The sequence below is a fragment of the Syngnathus leptorhynchus genome, chromosome 1 (assembly GCF_054491065.1).
Source record: "Syngnathus leptorhynchus isolate UIUO chromosome 1, UIUO_Slep, whole genome shotgun sequence".
NCBI classification, from domain to species: Eukaryota; Metazoa; Chordata; class Actinopteri; order Syngnathiformes; family Syngnathidae; genus Syngnathus; species Syngnathus leptorhynchus.
Window position 1 is genome coordinate 21,826,377 of NC_141195.1, and position 20,450 is coordinate 21,846,826.

The 20,450-nt window shown below is 42.5% G+C and overlaps 2 protein-coding genes and 2 long non-coding RNA genes across 10 annotated transcripts in view; 2 read left to right on the top strand and 2 right to left on the bottom strand.

The window, feature by feature from the left end:
- LOC147062698 (transcription factor 15-like) lies at positions 1-2,033 on the bottom strand. 2 transcript variants are annotated; one of them, XM_085938011.1, is made up of 2 exons: positions 1,147-2,033; positions 1-464 (listed from the first exon to the last, which is right to left on the bottom strand). In XM_085938011.1, the coding sequence occupies exons 1-2, from the start codon at positions 1,639-1,641 to the stop codon at positions 429-431; spliced, it is 531 nt and encodes a 176-aa protein (XP_085794137.1). In that variant the 5' UTR covers positions 1,642-2,033; the 3' UTR covers positions 1-428. The 2 variants fall into 2 exon arrangements, with proteins under 2 accessions (XP_085794137.1, XP_085794062.1); XM_085937936.1 differs by having other exon boundaries at positions 1-467.
- On the top strand, positions 1,515-6,597 carry LOC147062699 (uncharacterized). Of its 2 annotated transcripts, XR_015068970.1 has the most exons (4): positions 1,515-2,500; positions 5,826-5,922; positions 6,024-6,307; positions 6,419-6,597. It is a non-coding gene; the product is annotated as an uncharacterized LOC147062699 (long non-coding RNA). The 2 variants fall into 2 exon arrangements; XR_015068964.1 differs by having other exon boundaries at positions 6,024-6,597.
- LOC147062700 (von Willebrand factor D and EGF domain-containing protein) overlaps positions 3,990-20,450 on the bottom strand; it is a 25,349-nt gene continuing 8,888 nt past the window's right edge. For 2 of the 5 annotated variants that reach the window (XM_085937694.1, XM_085937434.1), the window contains exons 9-32: positions 19,942-20,015; positions 19,601-19,883; positions 19,334-19,509; positions 18,442-19,265; positions 18,224-18,360; positions 17,919-18,065; positions 17,744-17,848; positions 9,834-9,948; positions 8,973-9,458; positions 8,774-8,911; positions 8,392-8,700; positions 8,125-8,262; positions 7,784-8,058; positions 7,428-7,710; positions 7,255-7,350; positions 6,971-7,066; positions 6,815-6,910; positions 6,455-6,550; positions 6,181-6,276; positions 6,013-6,108; positions 5,788-5,883; positions 5,595-5,690; positions 5,022-5,119; positions 3,990-4,763 (exon numbers count right to left, since the gene is read on the bottom strand). In XM_085937694.1, coding sequence (XP_085793820.1) covers positions 4,752-4,763; positions 5,022-5,119; positions 5,595-5,690; positions 5,788-5,883; positions 6,013-6,108; positions 6,181-6,276; positions 6,455-6,550; positions 6,815-6,910; positions 6,971-7,066; positions 7,255-7,350; positions 7,428-7,710; positions 7,784-8,058; positions 8,125-8,262; positions 8,392-8,700; positions 8,774-8,911; positions 8,973-9,458; positions 9,834-9,948; positions 17,744-17,848; positions 17,919-18,065; positions 18,224-18,360; positions 18,442-19,265; positions 19,334-19,509; positions 19,601-19,883; positions 19,942-20,015 — 4,368 coding nt within the window. In that variant the 3' untranslated portion in view covers positions 3,990-4,751. Of the gene's footprint in view, positions 4,764-5,021; positions 5,120-5,594; positions 5,691-5,787; positions 5,884-6,012; positions 6,109-6,180; positions 6,277-6,454; positions 6,551-6,814; positions 6,911-6,970; positions 7,067-7,254; positions 7,351-7,427; positions 7,711-7,783; positions 8,059-8,124; positions 8,263-8,391; positions 8,701-8,773; positions 8,912-8,972; positions 9,459-9,833; positions 9,949-17,743; positions 17,849-17,918; positions 18,066-18,223; positions 18,364-18,441; positions 19,266-19,333; positions 19,510-19,600; positions 19,884-19,941; positions 20,016-20,450 lie in introns of all 5 variants that reach the window. The other 3 variants (XM_085937520.1, XM_085937348.1, XM_085937601.1) reach the window with 2 other exon arrangements.
- LOC147062701 (uncharacterized) lies at positions 11,281-16,531 on the top strand. Its single transcript, XR_015068987.1, has 3 exons — positions 11,281-11,379; positions 11,483-11,581; positions 13,045-16,531. It is a non-coding gene; the product is annotated as an uncharacterized LOC147062701 (long non-coding RNA).

The window sequence follows — 20,450 nt, forward strand, 5'->3', positions numbered from 1 at the left end:
TATTTATTTTGCAGAAAAATAGTTGCTGTGCCACACAATACAGTAATGTTACACATTTGATGTTGAGGTAAACAAGTTTGAGGTAGTGCAACATTTTGTAGGAGGGTTACACATATGTTTGAAATATGCGTGCCGGTTAAAGTAAGGTTTTTGTGCAAAAGTCAACATTGCGGGGATTTGATCAAGTTGTACTCGTTGCAGCCGCTTCGGTGGTTGCTGGGACCAAAATAGTGCAACCTTACACATGGGTTCAGGTTGCAGTTCAACCAAAACACAGGTTGCTTGATAGGCACAAATGATGGCAACACAAAGTGCTTTCCAGTGTTGATTTTTCTTTTTTTCCCTAATATTTCTAAATGTAGTTAATAAATATCGTTAAATATATACAAATGTAAACTTGTGCCGCCGTTCCATGTGGGTCCGAGGCTTTACACTTTAGTTGAACGCTTCCCGCCGTCTCTCAGCTGCTGAGACAAAAAAATAAGTCATTTGTAATTATGTTAAAAAAAAAAAAAACCCGCAGAACTTCAATCAAATGTTGAGAGAATGATGACAAACATTCTTGGTCTTAGGAAAAAAGGGACAGCCGTGACATGAATGCACCTGCGCTGACATGACACAACTTGAGAAAAGAAATATTCCCTTGAAAGGAATTATTATTTTGGCTATCACCAACATGAATACTTAACGTGTGTGTTTATTGCCAATTTAAAAGCCACCATTTTATATATGTTTTATGTCTGGCACCATCTGAGACAATTTGACTCTACTAACTGCTTGATGCAATAAGAAGGAACGAAACTACTTCCTGTTTGCTAAATGCCAATGTTAATGGAGCTCATAGATTTTAAAACATTTTGCAGTATGTTATTCCATTTTTTTATGGAATGTCATGCATGTTTTATGTACAGCTTTTTGTTAGATCCAGACCATGAATTCACCTAGATAAAAAAAAATAATTTTCGTTGTGGCAAGTTATCAAAACGGGTAGGCATTAGATTATTATGCACTTTATACTTCCAACCAATTTTTCTGGTAATAAGCGTCAAATACTGCGTGTAAGTAGCGCGCTTCCCCTCCCTCTCAAGAAAAGCACTTTCTTTAGTTCGCGCGTCCTCCGAGGATGGTCGGCCCACCATGACTGACCTGCTTCCTCTGGTTGCTGAGACAAAAGGTGCAGATGGCCCTTAGCGGCGGCGCGCTCCACTGCACAGGGCCGTGCGCGACGTCCTGGCGGCGAAGGCACGGTTGCCCGTCGCGGCTGTCCTCCCCCAGCATTAACACGTTAGCGAGGTGTGAGATGTAGCTGCACGCCAGACGCAGCGTCTCCACCTTGGAGAGCTTCCTGTCGGCAGGCTCGGTGGGGATGAGCGTGCGCAGGGTACTGAAGGCCGTGTTGACGCTGTGCGTCCTATCGCGTTCACGCGCATTGGCCGCCTGCCTCTGTTTACTCACACCAGGCAGACGCGGCGCCTTTCTGCCGAGTCTCCGCCTTTTCCTCCGCGTGGCCGGTTCCGGCTCCTCTCCGCGACGTGGGCTGCAGGCACCGGTAGACTTGCCGTCCGAACCATTGCTCTCGCTGTCCCACTCGTCTGGGTCGGAAGCGAAGCCGTCGGTGGGTTCGCTGTTCGTGGACTTCATCCTGGCAGCCTGATGTGTGAACGCAGCGTGCACATCACTTTATCCTCAAGAGTGAAAATAGCACCGAGTGGCCGAGCAGCTGCTCCTGATCCGGTGACCGAGCGAGGGTCCGCTCCGGATCAGCATAGCATTTCTACTCAATGACGGATGTTTTCTGGGTCGCCAGCTCGCGGCGGAGAAGGGAAGACAGGTGTGTGTGCTTGTGCGTGTGCGCGTGTGTGTGTGTTGACACACACCTGTTTTGCTGCAAGATGTGAGAAATAAACGTAGGCCCATTTGAGACTAGTTGCAGGTATTTTTAGGATGACTTCTTTTTATTTGAACCTGCTTTCTACTTATTTTATCAAAATGGGCGGCCACCGGTAGTAGAGCGGTACATGCTGCTACCTTACATGGAGTGAGAATTTTTTTTTTTTTTTTGCTCGATTCCCTGCCGCTGCTGCCAGTTTACCCACAATGCTCAGTTTCCAGCTGCCATTTTTAAGGACGTGCACACAAAAGGAAAACACAAGAGAAGTCTTATCCATTGTTATTATTACTCATCGGTCTGCTTATTTCTAGTTTTGTGCAAAGGGTCCTTCATAGAACACCTGTTCATACTATCTACAGTTAAAAGAAATTAAGTTGGTTGGGGAGAAAAATAACAGGAAGACACAGACCTCACAGATAAACTTTCCAAAACAGACTGCTCAAAAACAAAGCCAGTTGTTCTCAAAGTGAGCTATCACAATATAGGTGATTGTAAAGAGGAGTTGCTCTTTTTGGGAGGACTTTAATGCTGCCAAGAACTTGGAGTCTTTGTGTCCAGCCGGGTGAAGGATGTCGGCTGCATTCAACACAGGGATCTTTGTCAGCAGAGGTGCGTTGCTTTCACTTATACTTAGGGAACTATGTATGGCTTCAATAAATCCTTTGGAACTTGTCTAATTTTTTACCGATTTTGAAACGGATTGGCTGGTTTGAAACCGTTGTGTATTCAGTCAACAAGTGTGTCAGTCTTCCGCGGCCTTCAAGCTTATATATCAAACTGCGGGCCTCCTTCTGAGTGAGCAGCCCAGGTGGACTTGGCTTGTCAGTGGCCACTGTGAGGCACAGCCACAGCCCTCCCCTTCGCCACCTTGCGTCGTGCCATCTTTGGAGAGGATAAAAATATCCATGGATGAGTCCTGCTACCTTTTAGCTGATTTGAGTCAAATCTGCAGGATAAGGGGAAATAAACCACTAAGTGGTGCTAAAAACTGAGGTGCAAAATTGCACAAAAGGCACAAGAAAAAGTCCTTTATTTGATATTCTTTTATTTTTACTGAAGACTGGCACACATTTCAGACTGAGATCAAAAGATCAAAATGTAGTCTTTTATATCCAGATAATTCACTTGTGGATGTGATTCACAATCTAGATGAGATTTTATTTTAATCTGCACATTGCACACAGCCAACAGAAATATTGGGTGTGTACTAACAGGTGACAAGGCAAACAAAAGCCGTTGATGACATGTGACGCGTGAGTTATTTAAAAAAAAAAAAGGAAAAAAAATGAATCATTGCAACGCCAGCAAAAACCTCTAGAGTGCAGAGTTGAGCATACCCCCCCCCCCCCCACACACACACACACAATGCACAAATGAACAGAAATAGTCACATCAATTAGCAATAATGGGCCTGGAATTTGAATTGGCGTCATTTTGTGCAACCTACCTTTTTTTGACAATATATGACAATATATTGTATATAATATATATATAGCTTGCAATATATGAACAGAGAAAGGCTGAAATTAACTTTATTTTCCACTTAATATAGGGAGTCTATTATTTTATTTCTTGACCACAATATCCCGTGTGTCTTGAAAATGTCAAATTTCTTTAAAATGCCTGGCGGTTGTTGTTGAAAATGTTCTCGCCACCAGGTGGCAGAAGCAGGTAGAATAAGAAACCTTCGGCCTAAAATGCCGTTGCCAATAAAAAGGCAAGTGACGCAACAAGTGTACTCAAACGGCAAGATTCTTCTTGAAAGGAACGAGCAATGTCCTTAGCCTTCATCCTTGACTGGACATCACCGTGGAAGTGGTGCAGAGCTAATGTGGCCTCATTAAGCTTTTAATCCTTATTTCCTTGAGACCTGCTGGCCCTGAACCTGGCCAGCAAAGTCAAACCTTTCTCTGCTGCTGCTGCTGCACTGCAGGGTAGGCACGCCGTACTAATCACAAAGAGCAAAACTTTTTTAGGTCCTCCTTGAATTAGCAAATACATGAAATGCAGCTAAATGACATTTATGCCAATAGCATGTTAACACCAAGTGCATGACAGCAATTAAACAAAAAAATAGTACAGGAAATTGAAAGACCACAGCAAAAATATTTATTTCTCACATTTTTCTATTTGTCGTTATGTATTTCAGTAAAATGTCGTTTCATTCTATACACTTTTTAGGCGCTCCTTGAAATAGCAAATACATGAAATGCAGCAAAATTAGATTTATGCTAATAGCATGTTAAAACCAAGTGCATTACAGCAATTAAACAAAAAATAGTACAGAAAATTGAAAGCACAGAAAAAATATCTATTTCTCACAGTTTTCATTTGTCGGTATGTATTTCAGTAAATTTTTGTTTCATTCTATACACTACTAACAACTCCCAAATTCTACATCCAAATATTGACATTTAGAGCATTTATTTGCAGGAATTGTAAAATGCCCCCACCCCCCCAAAGATTTGTTTTGGTCATTTTTCTCTGACTTGGTGGGGAGTAATGTTGTTATTCTTAATTTTTATTTTACACAAAGTTATCATACCTTCTACTGGATTAAGATATATACACAACTGCGATGCCAACAACAAATAAATAAATGGAAAACAGAGTTTCAAAATGAAATGTATACTGACCCTTTAAAATTAATATTATTAAAAAAGGTGTAGTCAGGAATCGTATTTTCCTTTTGGGTGGGCAGAACCCAACGTCATTCCAGCCTTTTTGAGCAAGCAATGGAGTAGCTGCCTTATTGGGAGGGAAGCCTCTATTCTATGAAGAGCACAAGTTGTCCTCTTCAGATTGTCACTTGGAAACAGCCCAGGATAAAGATTTGCTGACACCGTGTATTCACCACAATCTAGATGGAAAGCTGGAAAAGAAAAAAAAACTATATACTCTATAGACACCCTTCACACTTTGGTAGATATTTTATGACACATTTTATCAGAAAACACTGAAAATGCTTTGAAATTTCTTTGTACTTGGTTTGTAAAATGTAAACCTTTTGTTTTTCATCATGGTGTCAGTTCAGGTCAGTTAGGCAATCATTTCATCAGTGTGGCTATATGAAGTTAGCCATTTTAACAAGGCCCAAGAAATTAGAATGGCAAGTCTAAATTTCTCTTACCTTCCTTGAGCAAAGAGCGCCTGATAATCCACTGCGACATGAGCACACGTTGGGCCTCACACAGCGGCTGCCGTACAAACATTTTTGTTGACAATGAGCTAAGGGATGACACACGCGCACAAATATTATAGTACCTTAATAATAATAATAATAATATTAACATTTTGAATGAACTGTTTTGATCAAAAAAGGGTTTTGTGATTGCTATTTATGAGCTAATGAATAACAAAGCTTCAAAATAATTCGTGAATCTATTGATTGATTGATTAATGTCTATTGAGGCCTCTGGATGGCACTCTGTTCAGCGTTGGGCTGAAATCAAACAAACTGGTCATTTCATAGATCCCTTTTTTTAAACTATCAGTGCCATGTAGAGGAGTCAGAAAATGCAACTGCTGGTTCATGAAGCACGTTTGAAGCACCGTTTTCACATCACTAAAATAAATGCACAAAATATTTTCCTGCACTTAATGATGATTTGTTGTTCAGCAATTTTGTGCTGTTCATTAATGACCCTTATTTAAAATTGTATTAAACAAATTCATCAAAGTGCTTGTTGTTAGTGATACTCACGAACATGGCACAACATTCCGTGCCAGCCCAGTGGGCAGTGGCAGGTGTTTGGCACCACGCACTCGCCCCCGTTTAGACACTTTTGCTCGCAACGGGCTGTGAGGACAAAAAAAAACAAACAAACACTGATAGATTCACCGTGCATGCACAAATGGCACGAATCACTTATGCATGCACACACATCGCTTCTTACGTTTGTCACATCTCTTTCCTTGCCAACCTGATGGACAGTCACAAACATCAGGACCAACGCAGCGACCGCCATTTATGCACATGTGCTCGCATACGCCTGAGGAAACGGAGAGAGATGATTTTGGGAAGCAAGCAGGTACAAATTCCTTGTTTCTGTACTTAAAAAAGAAAATCACACAAGTAAGCTGTATTTTGTTTTTTTTGGTTAGTCATTTCGGTCACTTACTTTGTTCACAGCGTCTCCCGGTGTAGCCCTGCAGGCACCAACAGACGTTGTTCCTCATGCACAGACCGCCGTTCTTGCAAGGCGGTGTGCAAATGGCTACAAACGAAAAGGGGGATGGCATCAGTGCAGCCAAAGCAGAGGAACACGCGTCGTCCCGATGCCACGTACCGTTTTGACACCGGGTACCGTAGAAACCGCCAGGACACTCGCAGCTGTCGGGTCGGATGCATAAACCGCCGTTCAGGCAGACCGGCCTGCAAAGAGCTAAAGAAAGCCGACATCAGCATCTTAGACGGTAAAATTTTCAATTGTGGCAGATAAAAAGGCTCGAGCCACATTATGTGGTGCCTCGCCATATAAGTTTCGGCAACGTTGAAATTCCCAACCTGTACTGTTTTGCACCCAGTCTAGTACAGCAAGGTAAGCAATTTTTCAAGCTCACCAGTCTCACAGGAAGGTCCGCTCCAACCAGGCTGACAGCTGCACTCGTCTGGAGAGACACAGCGGCCGCCGTTGTGACAGTGGCGACTGCAAACCACTGCGTTCAAAACAAAACTCAATTTACTCATATACCAAATAAATATTTCCCACAAAAATGGATTCAAACGCCATCAATCGGTTGAAGCCCACACAACATAAAATATTTATCCAAAGGCTGTTTGTACTCAAGTTTCAAGTGAGCATACGACCACTCTTATCTCAAAATACCTTTATGTTTCACACTCATAAGTCAAGTTACCACTATAATGCTCGCAACATCCATCCAAGTAACAAAGAGAAGCTTCATTGGCTGCAAACTCACGGGTCTCACATCGCGGGCCAACAAAACCGTACGGACACGAGCACGTCTGCAATCCTGAGCACGTGCCTCCGTTTTCACATGGTAGCCTGCACACAGCTGCGCACATTTATGAGTCAGGAGGTTCTGTTGGGCCCTGATGATAAAATCAATCTTTACCTTCTTGACAAGTCTCTCCATGAAAGCCATCGGGACACCGACAAACCCCCGGAGCCACACATGTCCCCCCATTCGTGCACTGTGGTTCACAAATTGCTAAGAAAAATTTGTATTTTTTACATATTAATCTTTTGGTTTACCAATTTTACAGAACATTTCATTTTTCTGCTGTGAGTTTCAATTTGTTTTGCTGAACACATGCTTCGGTTTGGTTGGTTCAAATGTGACAATTTGAATATAAGGAAAGTTCAAGCCGGAATATTCAAAGACAACTAATCATTTACCGGTTTGACAGTCCGAACCAGCGTAACCTGCCTTGCAGAGACATGTGTTGGGAGCCGCACACTCCATGTTCCGTCCGCACGTATGCTTGCAAACAGCTTGGAACACATGAGCAGAGGACAATTAAAACAGAAGGGCTAATCAATTCAATAATAATTAATAAGATCAAAGCCACCTCGACACGTCTTGCCGTCCCCGGTGAAACCGACGGGACAGCGGCCACAGCGGGAACCGCCGTCCAATGTTGCATTGCATCGGACACCAGGAAAACATGGCTGCTCGGGGCATGGTGACATGAACTCAGGCAGCGAATAAGACAACAATCCAAGTGTTGTCTTGAGAGGCCGTGCAGGTCTCGTCCAGGGCTTGGCCCGGGTAGAGGCTGTCTGTCTGGGTTTTGTCGCCAGGCCAGACTGAGTGATTTGGCGAGGAGATGGTGGAGTTGCTTGTTGGGACAGCTACGACATGAGCACAAACAGAAGATGGTTGAGTGGAGGAATAGTGTGAAGCTTTCATGCAGATGAGACTCACGTTTGGGCCTGTTACCCCAAAACCCTTAGAGGGTGTGACGTTGCTTCTGTGGGTGGCAGTGTTAGAAAAAGCACTCGTTGCTCTGACGTCAACAGTGTCCACCTCCCTCCTTCCGGTACCACCTTCTCTTCCTACAAGCAAAGCCTGACGTAGTTTGGTATCGCTAGTTACAGACGAGCGTTTGATGCTATCTCTGGAAGGCAAAGCGCTTAAGTGGAGGCTGGTTCGGGTTCTTTGGCCTGCTGTCTGCTGCTGATGTGAAAGGTGATTGAACGCTGAGGAAGCACAGATGATAGCATTAGCATTGATTCCTCTGGGATCCCACTGTTCTTCTTCCTTACCCGCCTCAGCGCTCTTCATGCAGATTCGTCCATTGCCGTGAAGGCCGGGCGGGCATCGGCCACAAACGTAGCCGATGTGCGGTGGTCGTCGATTGATGCATTGGACCCCGGGGAAGCAAGGCCTGCTGCTGCACGTTGCTGTGACGGATAGAGAAAACAAAATAGCGAGAGACCAAAGCTCCCTTAAGAGTCCCCGGACCTTCTGTTTGACACACATGCGTTAAAACCTTTACCAGAGGCCAGCAAATCAAACCCCTTGTTCCTCACTTGAAGCTGGCTTTCCCGAGTTCTGCATCACACTGCTTTTCTTTGGCGGCCCAACCTCGACAGGGTCATGTGCGATTCCGCCACCGGGTGTATCAATTTCCAAGCCAGAATTTGGGCTGATTTCCGAAGGTCCCCTCCGGGTTGTGGGTTGAACCTGAGGCAGCCCAAAAGCTTCTGCTCGCGGCACCATCTTGGCAAACTGGACGCTCGGGCGAGGTGACGTTAGCTTCTGCATCGGGACTTCTTTAACCTCGTGGACAACAGTTTTTGGCGCCAAAGTGGGAGTGATCGTAGGCGGCCTCATGTCTGCTTTATGAATTAGACTGATTATGTTTTGAGCAACTTATGGGTCCAAAGCTTGTGAGATTCTAAACATTCTTACCAGTGCATTGTGTACCATTTCCCTGCATGCCTTGGGGACAAGGACCACAGTTGTAGGAACCATAACTGTTAAGGCAGTGGACTCCAGGAAAACAAGGCGTCCGCTCACACTCGTCTATATCTTCTTGGCACGTTGCACCTGCAGAAAGATGCAAAGTCAAGTAAACCACACCACAGTGACCCCAGAAAGGAACTGGTACCTGTCAGCCCTTGGGGACAACTACATCTGAAGCCACCATCAGTACCAATGCACGTTCCTTGGGCGCAAGGTGCCGATAAACATTTGTCGACATCTTCGTGGCAGAGGTCGCCCTGTTTCCCATCAGGACATACGCAAAGATACTTTCCACTGCCAGCAGGGAAGCTGAAATCAGTTGCACACGTGCCTCCGTTCTGACATCCGCATGGCACCACGTGGACCTCAACCGCCAAGGTGCTTTGGGCATTGCACTCATTTGATAGTGTGAAGTGAAAGGTTGACTGAGTCAACTCCTCTTTGAATGTTGATGGGACCCTCCAAATAAGGAGCCCAGCTGGTGAGAGGATGGCACCGTTTGGTCCGCTGACCAGTTCAAAGAGCAGGGCTGAGCCTTCAGGGTCTGATGCAGCCAACTGGAAGACAAAGTTCTCTCCGGCGAATGTACGCAGCTCACCCTGAGGTCGATGGAAGGTGGGCGGCCGGTTGACTGGGAAAAAAAAATATCTAAGAGTTCTATCCATTTTTTTCAGACTCTGTCAGTGTTGGTAAGTGTTAGCATGATCAAGCATGTCGTTTACATCCTGTGGTGGTTAAACAACAGGTGCACGCCTGGAAAGCTCAACCTGAGCCTCTTTCATCTTCTAATTGAGGCTCCTAGTGGGGCTGACCTCACAGTAAGATCTCCTGTTGTCTGTCTTTTAGCAGCGGAAGCAGCGAGTGACTCTGGCACACGAGTGTCAAACTCAAGGCCCGGGGGGCCAGATTTGGCCCGCCGCATCATTTTACGTGGCCCGCAAAAGCAAAACCATGTGTGTCAATTCATTGCTTCTTGTTAAAATACCAACACTCTAAATTGTTGTACCTTGGTTGAGTGACCAGGTAAAATTTGAGGTGTCCGGGTCACAGAGAAGGCACGGACTTCCTGGATTGGAGTCTCCTTCTGCAAAGCACATTCCGTCAATGTTACACGTCCGCTCCTGCCAAAGACATTCACATAAAAAAAAAGGCCATCAAAAGCTACATTTTGGTTTTGCAGCTCGCGGCGAGCTCGGGTAGGGCCGACCTTTTGTGACCTTATTCTGTAAAACCTCCAGTGACAACAACCCACACAATTCTGTTGGTTTTAATCTTTGAACAAGGTGATGTTCATGCACAGCTCATTTTGTGCACCAGTAAAAATCATTCATGTCTTGCTCTCAAGGCACCCGAGCTTTGAAATGAGAATTAGTGCGGGTAAAAAAAATAAAAATAATAAAAGAGTAAGATTTCTTTTTTTTTTTTTTCTTCTGCTGGTCAGTAATGAATGCGGTATGTATGAGCGGTATCTCATAAATATGATTAATGTATTAATTTGTACACTGTGCTTTACATATTTATACATCCAATTTATGTTGACCTTTCAGACTGGTCTTGCATCATGCAGGGATGTTGGCAAAATGTCACATTTTCTTATCAGTACATTTTATGCTGGCAATGGCGCGATGCAAGTTCTGAACAAAATATAAATAGATTATACCATGAGCATTAGAAGAAGTTCTGATAATACTTGGAAGTCGAAAAAGTGTTTACGAAAAAAATCCCGTCACTTACATTTAAAAGAAAAGAAGCCTTCACCATCTGATGTATGTTTGCGGCCTCGTTGATGGATGAGGATGTGCAAAAATCACTTTTTTAAAATGCCCTTCATGACTTTAAAATATGTTAAAATATTTAAGAATGGTCTCAAACCAGCTTGACCGTGCTGATTGTCCCAGTCACAGCAATTCTAACACTAATCGATTTACTGAGGCTTACTCACATCATGAGTAATGCCTGTCATTTTTCTTTGTGTTTTTGCCACATCATATAAGTGTTTTTTCTTTTTTTTAAGTTTTTATTATGAGTGAGAACTTAAGCTTCAAGTTTGTTTCATGAACCAGTATTTTTGATTCCTCTACATGACAGAGTGTTTTTGCTGGGGAAGACAATACACAATCTGTCTTCTAATGCAATCAACATGGCTTTGCTACACACAATTAGCTCCAAACATAAACAGCTTCCATTACTATTAAAAGACAAATTAAATTGTTGCATTTGTTGGACAGAATTGTCCAAAAAAAACAGTATTTTCATATTAGGTTTTAAACAGCTTAAGAACAGGATACAATGTCATCTAGTGGTCAAAGTGAGAGAGTTCACTGGGTGGCGTAAAATTATTAAGAAAAATAATGTAAATAAAGAGAAACCTACAAGGCACAAAATATTTTTACTTTTTAATATGGTATATTGAAAGCAGCAACTCTTACCCTTAGCAATCAACTTTCCATGGGACTCAGGAAAAAGAAAGTGACTACGGAAGCTCGACAGGCATGAAGGAAGCAATGGTTAATTTCTTCAACAGACCGCATCGTTTTGTTATTCGTGACAAAGTAAGTTATTTTGGCATTTTTTCATCTAGTATTTTATTTGACGACATTCTTTAATTTCATCGTGTTTGTTTTATTCATGTAATTCTTTTTTTATTTTTATCAGTAATAAGCCGTGAATACTAGGTTGGTTCTCTTGTGCTGCGAAGGTGTGTGTAATCAATTGCCGCCTGTCTCCATTTCGAAAAGCGTTGAAACGCATGAGGTAAGAACGATGTAACTACAACACTTGGAGATATGGAGAATGTAATAATAAACAGCTTTATTAAATGATACGATAAACTATTGACGTACTAATATTGGTAGTATTGTAGTAATTGTTCTCGTTTGCGCGTAGCTCTTAGCGCTAACTTAACATTCGAGGCACACGATGTAGCTTTAGCTTGTAGCCTAGCCCACCATACTAAACGATTTTTTTTCTAAACCGCTTGACAAAAATATGGAGATGGTGAATACTGTTAGAACTGTTTATAGGCTTGCTCCTAAATATGGTAACATTTAAAGGTATCGCTCGTGAAAAATGTGTTCATCTCGTCGATTTGAAAATACGATGGGCAGTGTTGGCTCGTTTTCAAGTGGTTGATTTTCATCGTGTTTCGGTGTCTTTTACTGCTAAAATGTGTTGATAACCATCTGGAATATTTATATTATCATATCGTGGCCGAGTTTGAGTGTTTCAGCGTTTTAGAGAAGGATTATTAATCCTAATTTCACATTATTATGTTGTATCTTTCTGCTTTAATGCTACTGCTCATGTTTTAATTACGAAAATATAATTTCATAAAATCCTTTCTTTTATTTAATGTCATCATGTTCGTTTTATTCATATGGTTGATTTTAATCCGTAATTAACTATGAATACTAGGTTGGTTCTCTCGTGCTGCGCAGGTGTGTGTAATCAAATGCTGGCTGCCTCCATTTTAAATAGTGTTGAAATGCACGAGACAAGAACTGTAAGAACGATAAGTTAACTACTACCAACACGTAATAATATAGAGAATGTAATAATGTACAACTTTATTAAAGGATACGATTGAAACTATTGTTGTACTAATATTGGTAGTATTGTAGTAATTGTTCTCGTTCGCGCGTAGCTTAGCGCTAATTTAGCATTCGTGGCAAACACGAAGTAGGTTTAGCTTGTAGTTTATCTTACCATACTTAACAATTTTTTTCTAAACCGCTTTACAAATGTATGGAATTGGTGTGTACTGTTAGAAGTGTTTATAGACTTGCCCCTAAATATAGACAAATTTAAAGGTAAGTGAAAAATGTGTTAACAGTTTTTTGGTGTCTTTGACTGCCCAAAAGTGTTGATAACCAGTTGGTATATGAATATTGCCATATTGTGGCTGAGCGTGAGGGTTTAAGCATTTTAGAGAAGTAATATTAACCCTAATTTCATGTTATTATGTTGTTGTATATGAACACAAACCAGTAACACGTGTAGGCAGAAAATTTAACAATACTCACGGGCACATATTATGGATACTAAAAACTGATTGAAGCTTAGTGGCTCAACTCTTTGTATGATACTGAAGCATGAAATCATGATGTACAAACTTTTTCTGTAATTCTTTACATTCTTTTTAATTGTGCTATTACTGTGGGGTTTTATACAGCAAAAACGAAACAAAATAAACAATTTATCTTTTGTCATTTTTTTAGGGGGCTGCGCAAATTGCATTTGTATCATTTCAAAAGTGTACTGAAAGTTCCATGTGTGTTCATTTGGAGTTCCTAAAATTACGCCAGCCATCATGATCTGAATACTTGAAGAGAACAGCAAACAAGTAAGTGATTATCACTCATTTCCAGAAGTCACACTTTACGACAAGTATTTTAGCATCGCCCGGATGTTTCAGTTTTGTCTGAGCTTCATAATCAATCATCAATGCTAACAAACCTAGATCAATGTTGCAGTCATTATAGCTCCAATATCTGAACACAAACTTTGCAGTAACACTTGTAGGCAGAAAATATAACAATACTCCCGGGCATATATTATGTAAACTAAAAACTGATTAAAGCTTAGTGGCTCAACTCTTTGTATTATTCTGAAGCATGAAATCATGATGTACAAACTGTTTTGTAAATAGATAAATAGATAAAATAGATAAGTATATCAAAGTAGATAAGTAAATAGATAAAATTAGATAGTTAAATAGATAAAAATGGATAGTGAATAGATAAAAATATATAAAAGTAAATAAAAATAGATAAGTAAATAGATAAAAACAGAAAAGTAAATAGATACAAATCGAAAAGTAAATAGATAAAAAAAGAAAAGTAAATAGATAAAAAAAGAAAAGTGAATAGATAAAAAAGAAAAGGTAATAGATAAAAAAGAAAATAGATAAAAATAGAAAAGTAAATAGATAAAATAGAAAAGTAAATAGATAAAATAGATAAAATAAAAAAGTGAATAGATAAAAATAGATAAAATAAAAAAGTAAATAGATAAAAATAAATAAAGTAGAAAAGTAAATAGATAAAATAGAAAAGTAAATAGATGAGTAAATAAATAAAATAGATAAATAAATAGATAAAATAGATAAAAATTGAATAATAAATAGATAAAATAGATAAAAGTAAAAAGTAAATAGATAAAATAGATACAAATAAAAAAGTAAAAAGTAAATAGATGAAATAGATACAAATAAAAAAGTAAATAAGTCAAGTCAAGTTTATTTGTATAGCCCTAAATCACAAGCAGTCTCAAAGGGCTTCACATAGACAATCAATTAACAATAGATAGATAGATAGTAAATAGATAAAATAGATAAAATAGATAAAAGTAGAAAAGTAGATAGATAAAATAGATACAAATAGAAAAGTAAATAGATAAAATAAAGATAGAAAAGTAAATAGATAAAAATATGATAAAAAAGAAAAAGTAATAGATAAAAATAGAAAATAGATAAAAATAGAAAAGTAAATAGATAAAAATAGAAAATTTAATAGATAAAAATAAAAAAGTATATATAAAAATAGATGAAAATAAAAAAGTAAATAGATAAAAATAGATAAAAATTATTTTTTTATTAAATATAATAGATAAATTAAATAGATAAAAATAGAAAAGTAAATGAATAAAAACAAAATTAAATTTATAAAAATAAAAAAGTATAGATAAAAATAGATGAAAATAAAAAGTAAATTGATAAAAATAGATAAAATAGAAAAATAAATAGATAATAGATAAAATAGAAAAGTAAATAGATAAAATAAAAAAGTGGATAGATAAAAATAGATAAAATAAAAAAGTAAATAGGTAAAAATAGATAAAGTAGAAAAGTAAATAGATAAAATAGAAAAGTAAATAGATGAGTAAATAAATAAAATAGATAAGTAAATAGATAAATAAATAGATAAAATAGATAAAAATAGAATAATAAATAGATAAAATTGATAAAAGTAAAAAGTAAATAGATAAAATAGATACAAATAAAAAGTAAATAGATAAAATAGCTAAAATAGATAAAAATAGAATAATAAATAGATAAAATAGATAAAAGTAGAAAAGTAGATAGATAAAATAGATACAAATAGAAAAGTAAATAGATAAAATAAAGATAGAAAAGTAAATAGATAAAATAGACAAAGATAAAAAAGTAAATAGGTAAAAATACAAAAGTAAATAGATAAAAATAGAAAAGTAAATAGAATGCCATTCATATGGCTGGATGAAGGCATGACTGCCTGCCTGCACCTGGATGATGCCATGATTGCCTGCCTGCCTCGCCTGCGCCTCGATGAAGCTATGGCTGCCTGTTCGGCTGGCTTGCTCCTGAATGAAGCAGTGACTGACTGCCTCCCTGCCTGGCCTACGCCTGGATAAAGCCATGACTGCCTGCCTGCCTGACCCGAGCCTGGATGGCTACGATAAGTAAATAGATAAAAAATAGATAAGTAAATAAAGAAAAATAGATAAGTAAATAGATAAAATAGATACGTTTATAGAAGTAGATAAGTTAATAGATAAAAATGGATAGGTAAATCGATAGAAATAGATAAAATAGATAAAATAGATAAGTAAATAGATAAAAATAGATAAAGTAGATAAGTAAATAAATAAAAATACATAAGTAAATAGATAAAATAGATAAGTAAGGATGCAAGTCCCTGGATGCAGCCATGACTGCCTTAACTGCGCCTTAGTAAAGCCATTACTCCCTGTCTGCCTGGCCTACTTTTGGATTAAGCCATCACGCCTACCCACCAACCTTTCTGGCCTGCCCCTGGATGAAGCCATAACTGCCTGCATGCCTGCCTGATCTGCACCTGGATGAAGGAAGCCACGACTGCATGCCTGTGCCTGGAAGAAGCCATGACTGACTGCCTGCCTGGCCTGCGCTTGGATTAAACCATGACTGACTGCCTGGCTGGCCTGCGCCTGGATGAAACCATAATTCTCTGGCCTGCGCCTGGGTGAAGCCATGACTCTTTCCCTTCCTGCCTGCTTGCCTGCCTGCCCGCCCGCCCGCCCGCCCTACTCTTGGATGAAGTCATGACGGCCTACCTGCCAACCTGCCTGCCTGGCCTGAACCTGGATGAAGATGACTGTCTGGACTGCGCCTGGACGAAGCCATAACTTCCTGCGCCTGCGCCTGGTTGAAGCCATGATTCCCTCCCTGCCTGCCTGCCTGCCTCCCTGGCCTACTCTTCAATGAAGCCTTGACTGCCTCGCTGCCAACCTGCCTGCCTGGCCTGCACCTAGATGAAAATGACTGTCTGGCCTGCGCCAAAACCATGACAGCCTGCCTGGCCTGCGTTTGGATGAAGCTGTGACTGCTTGCTTGCCTGGCCTGCACCTGGATGAAGCCAACTGCCTGCCTGTCTGTCCTGCGCCTGGATGAACCCATGACTGCTTGCCTGCCTGGCCTGCGTCAGGATAAAGCCACGACTGACTGCCTGCCTACCAGCCTGCCTGCCTGCCTGCCTGGCCTATGCCTGAATGAGGTTTTGACTGTCTGCCTGCCTGCCTGCCTGCCTGCCTGCCTGCCTGCCTGCCTGCCCGCCCGCGTCTGGATGAGGCCATGACTCCCTGCATGCCCTCCTGGATGAAGCCATGACTGCCTGCCTGGCCTATCCCTGGATGAAGCCATGACAGCCTGGCATGCGCCTGGGTCAAACCATGACTCCCTCCCTCCCTCCCTCCCTCCCTCCCTCCCTCCCTGCCTGCCTGCCTGCCTGCCTGCCTGCCTGCCTGCCTGCCTGCCTGCCTGCCTGCCTGCCTGCCTGCCTGCCTGCCTGCCTGCCTGCCTGCCTGCCTGCCTCGCTGACTGCCTCGCTGACTGCCTCGCTGACTGCCTCGCTGACTGCCTCGCTGACTGCCTCGCTGACTGCCTGGCCTACTCTTGGATGAGACCATGACTGCCTTCCTGCCTGGCCTGCATCTGAATGAAGACGACTGCCTGGCCGGCATCTGGATGAAGTCATGATTGCCTGCCTGACCTGCACCTGAATGAAGGCCTGACTGCTTGCCTACCTGCCTGCCTGGCCTGCACCTGGATGAAGCCATGACTGCTTGCTTGCCTGGCCTGCGCTTGGATGAAGCCATCACTGTCTGCCTGACTGGCCTACGCCTGGATGAAGTTTTGCCTACCATAAATGCCTGCCTGGGCTATTCTTGGATGAAGTCATGACTATCTGCCTGCCTGACTGGCCTACGCCTGGATGAAGTTTTGACTGCCTGCCTGCGTGCCTGGCCTGTCCATGGATGAAACCATGACTGCCTGGCATGCGCCTGGATGAAGCCATGACTGCCTGGCCTGCGCCAGGGTGAAACCATGACTCCCTGCCTGCCTGCCTGGCCTGCACCTGGATAAAAACGACTGCCTGACTGCCTGCCTTGCCCGCGACTGGATGAAGCCATCACTGCTTGCCTGCCCGGCCTGTGTATGGATGAAGCCATGCCTGCCTTCCTGACTACTTGCCTGCCTATCTGCCTGCCCGCCCCACACCTGGATGAAGACAACAGCCTGCCTGCATGGCCTGAGCCTGGATAAGTGGTTCTTAACCTGGTGTAGATCAAACCCTAGGGATTCGGTGAGTCGGTATCGGTTTAGGCAGAGCCTCCACTGCAGAGGTCCAAACACACTCGATTTGTCGTGTAAATTTATTATGACGCCTATCTGAACTGGTCTCACAAATGTAACCATCACACTGATTTGCAGGTATGTAATTTGTTGCAACTTTATGCATTGTGTTGGTTTTGATCTTTGAACAAGGTGCTGTTCATGCACACTCATTTTGTGCTCATTTTGTGCACTAATTTTGTCATCAGTGGACCCCTGGTCATCGTCCGCCATGACAATTCTCGAGACTGATAATGTCATGGCTTTCCATTCTCCATGTAAATTACCTTTAATCGACACATCCCAGGGCGAGATCCTGCGCACACCTGACAGATCCCGTCGTAGATCGTAAGCACCTTGGCTAGGCTGTATTGGGAGCCATCGTTGCTCACCTGAGGAGAGGAGATGGGGAACGGTTAACACGGCCTAGAGGACAAACTATGGAAATTAAAGCAGTCTTACCCTAATCTCCCAATGTGCGTACGATTTGTCATCCATCATAAAGTCTGCATTGCTCAACGAGGGGATACCACAGTCCAAAGCTTTGGAGCTAAGGAAAGTGGATTTTGTTCTGTGTTTTTCCCCTGGAAGCCAAGCGCCAGTCACATACTAGAGAGACACAATATAAATATGATTTCCATGTTTTGACAGTGCCGCCGCCCAGAACAGTAAACCCTGATCTGATGTGTTTCCATCAATTTGAGTTCACGATGATAACTGTAGCAACAGTGAACTCAATTAAGCTGTGGAACCCGAAGGTCACTCACCTTCAGTCTGGTGGCGTGGCAGCTCAGGTTTGGTGATTCGATAAAGCCCAGACCAAAGACCCTTACTTTCCGACAGTCAAATGTTCTGAGGTCGCAGAGGCCACCATTTTCCAGGTTAAGTAGCTCTACTGGCTGCTCTTCTCCAATGAGAAGCAGAGACAGTACATTCTGTCAATAAAGGAGATTCAATTCCAAGTATGGTGATGGAAGACACTCACCGACGGTTTTGCTGCAGTCATAAGAACTGAAGTTCGAGTGACACTTGCAGCCAAATTCTGTGCACTCTCCGTTGCCATTGCAGAAATTGGGGCAGCGCAGCGCTGTCAGAACCTCATCTGGGTGACCCAGCACCTCGTAGTCTCTCTGGTCCCGGTTCTCCAGCAACAGCCGCTCGCACTCATTGGTCAGGTAGGGTAGCATTGCCTCGTTCCAGCCTAGGTTATCCTTTAATTGTAGGTCCAGGATGCAGAGATTCACAGCTTCTTCAAGGCGGCGGCCCAGCAGCCCACGGCAGACGGTGCCGACCCAAGAGTTGGACAAAGTTACGTGGCACAGCTCCAGTGCTTTGCTGGAGGTCAGGCCGCTCAACGTGGGCCACCCGAGTTGGACTAGTAGCGGAGCTTTTACGAGGTGATCCTCTGGGAAAAAGTAGGCGAGATGCTCCAGGTCAGCCTGGCTCATGCTTTGAGATGCCGACATTGTTTGTCTCCTGAATCTCTCGTTAGATAGCAAACGGTCATCTCTGAACTCGTTGCCGACGTTGAAATTATGTGCCCGCCCCTTCAAGGAATGACCGGATGAGACGTTGGGGCTGATTTGCTCTCTTTCAAAACGCTTGACATATTCCATCGTGGTGTCCAGCGAGGGAAACACAGATGTATAATCCACATTGTCCTCTGCGTGACAGTCAGACAGAGTGGTTTGAGAAGATGTATGCTTTTTTTCATGGCGGTACACTTTCCGGCACCCACAGAAAGGTCTCCTTTCTTCTTGCCTCAAATCTGGAGGCGTTTTGTCAAATAAACTCTCACCGGGAGCTATCCTAAGCCAAACATGTACCCGTGTGAGTCAAATCCCCAAAACACAGCGACAGTAAATCATGTGACTTACCTCCAGTGCTCTATGAATGAATGCAAGTCATCATGGATGTCATTGTTGATATTCCCGTCAAAAGTGCCGCAGAGTCCTTGCGTGTTGCCGTAGTCAACACTCGGCGCCCGGACGGACAAGCTCATCCCCCAGTCGTCAACGTCGGCTCGAATAAAGGCCCCGGAGTGGAAGATAATCTGCAACAAGAGTGCCAGAAGCCAACGTGACTCATTATAGGACAATGCGGGTGACGACCTCAATGAAGACCATGAAACCAAAAATACCTACAGTGACTTTCTTCCCCTGATGAGATTCCAACACGCGGACACGGCGGCCATTGCTGCGCTTCCCACCAGGGACTTTCACGGTGACCTTTGGCCTCGTTTCCTGTCTTTGGCCATTGCACATGTCAATGACGGCGACGTCATTCCCCTCCCGTGCTGCCACACCGCAGCCACAGGCCGCTGCATGACGCAGGCTCCCGCAATCCCACTGCCGAGCGTGGACCTCAAAATCCCTGGCCAGGCTGCGGTACAGCACAAAGGTGCCGGTCTGGTGGTTGTCGTAGTGCCTGTGAGAGAAAGCTGCTGAATGGATCTTTTGATAACGTCCCTGTGTCCTTTAAATACCTGCCATCCAGCGTGATGACATGTGGGTCTGTCAGTGAGTAGCAGATGGAGGTGGGAACATCCTGAACTGTGACCTGGAGAAGCAGGAGAAGGAGAGAGGGGGTTTGCCCCATGACATCTTGACCCCTGACTTTGATGTTATTTTTTTATGAAAGACAGATGGAGAAGTTGTCTCAAGAGCAACCAGATGCCAAATCCAAACCTAATGATTATGTAAGATTGTACGAGACTTTAGCTCTGGAAAAGTGTCATGAAGCACTTTATAGCTTGTGTCTATGTAAACAAGAATACTGCTGTTTAATTTAGTTGGACTCTAATTATACATGAAATTGAGTCGCCTTTGTGATCTTCAGTGATCCCACAGCATTTCTCAAGGACCTCACTTTGACAAGTTTTTTAAAGGCCCTTCAAAACCCCTGAAGTGTCTCCACAGCTACCCACATCACTTAAAGGACGTTATGCTATTATCCTCCCAATTTATAATTTAGATTTTTAGAGGATAACAAAAA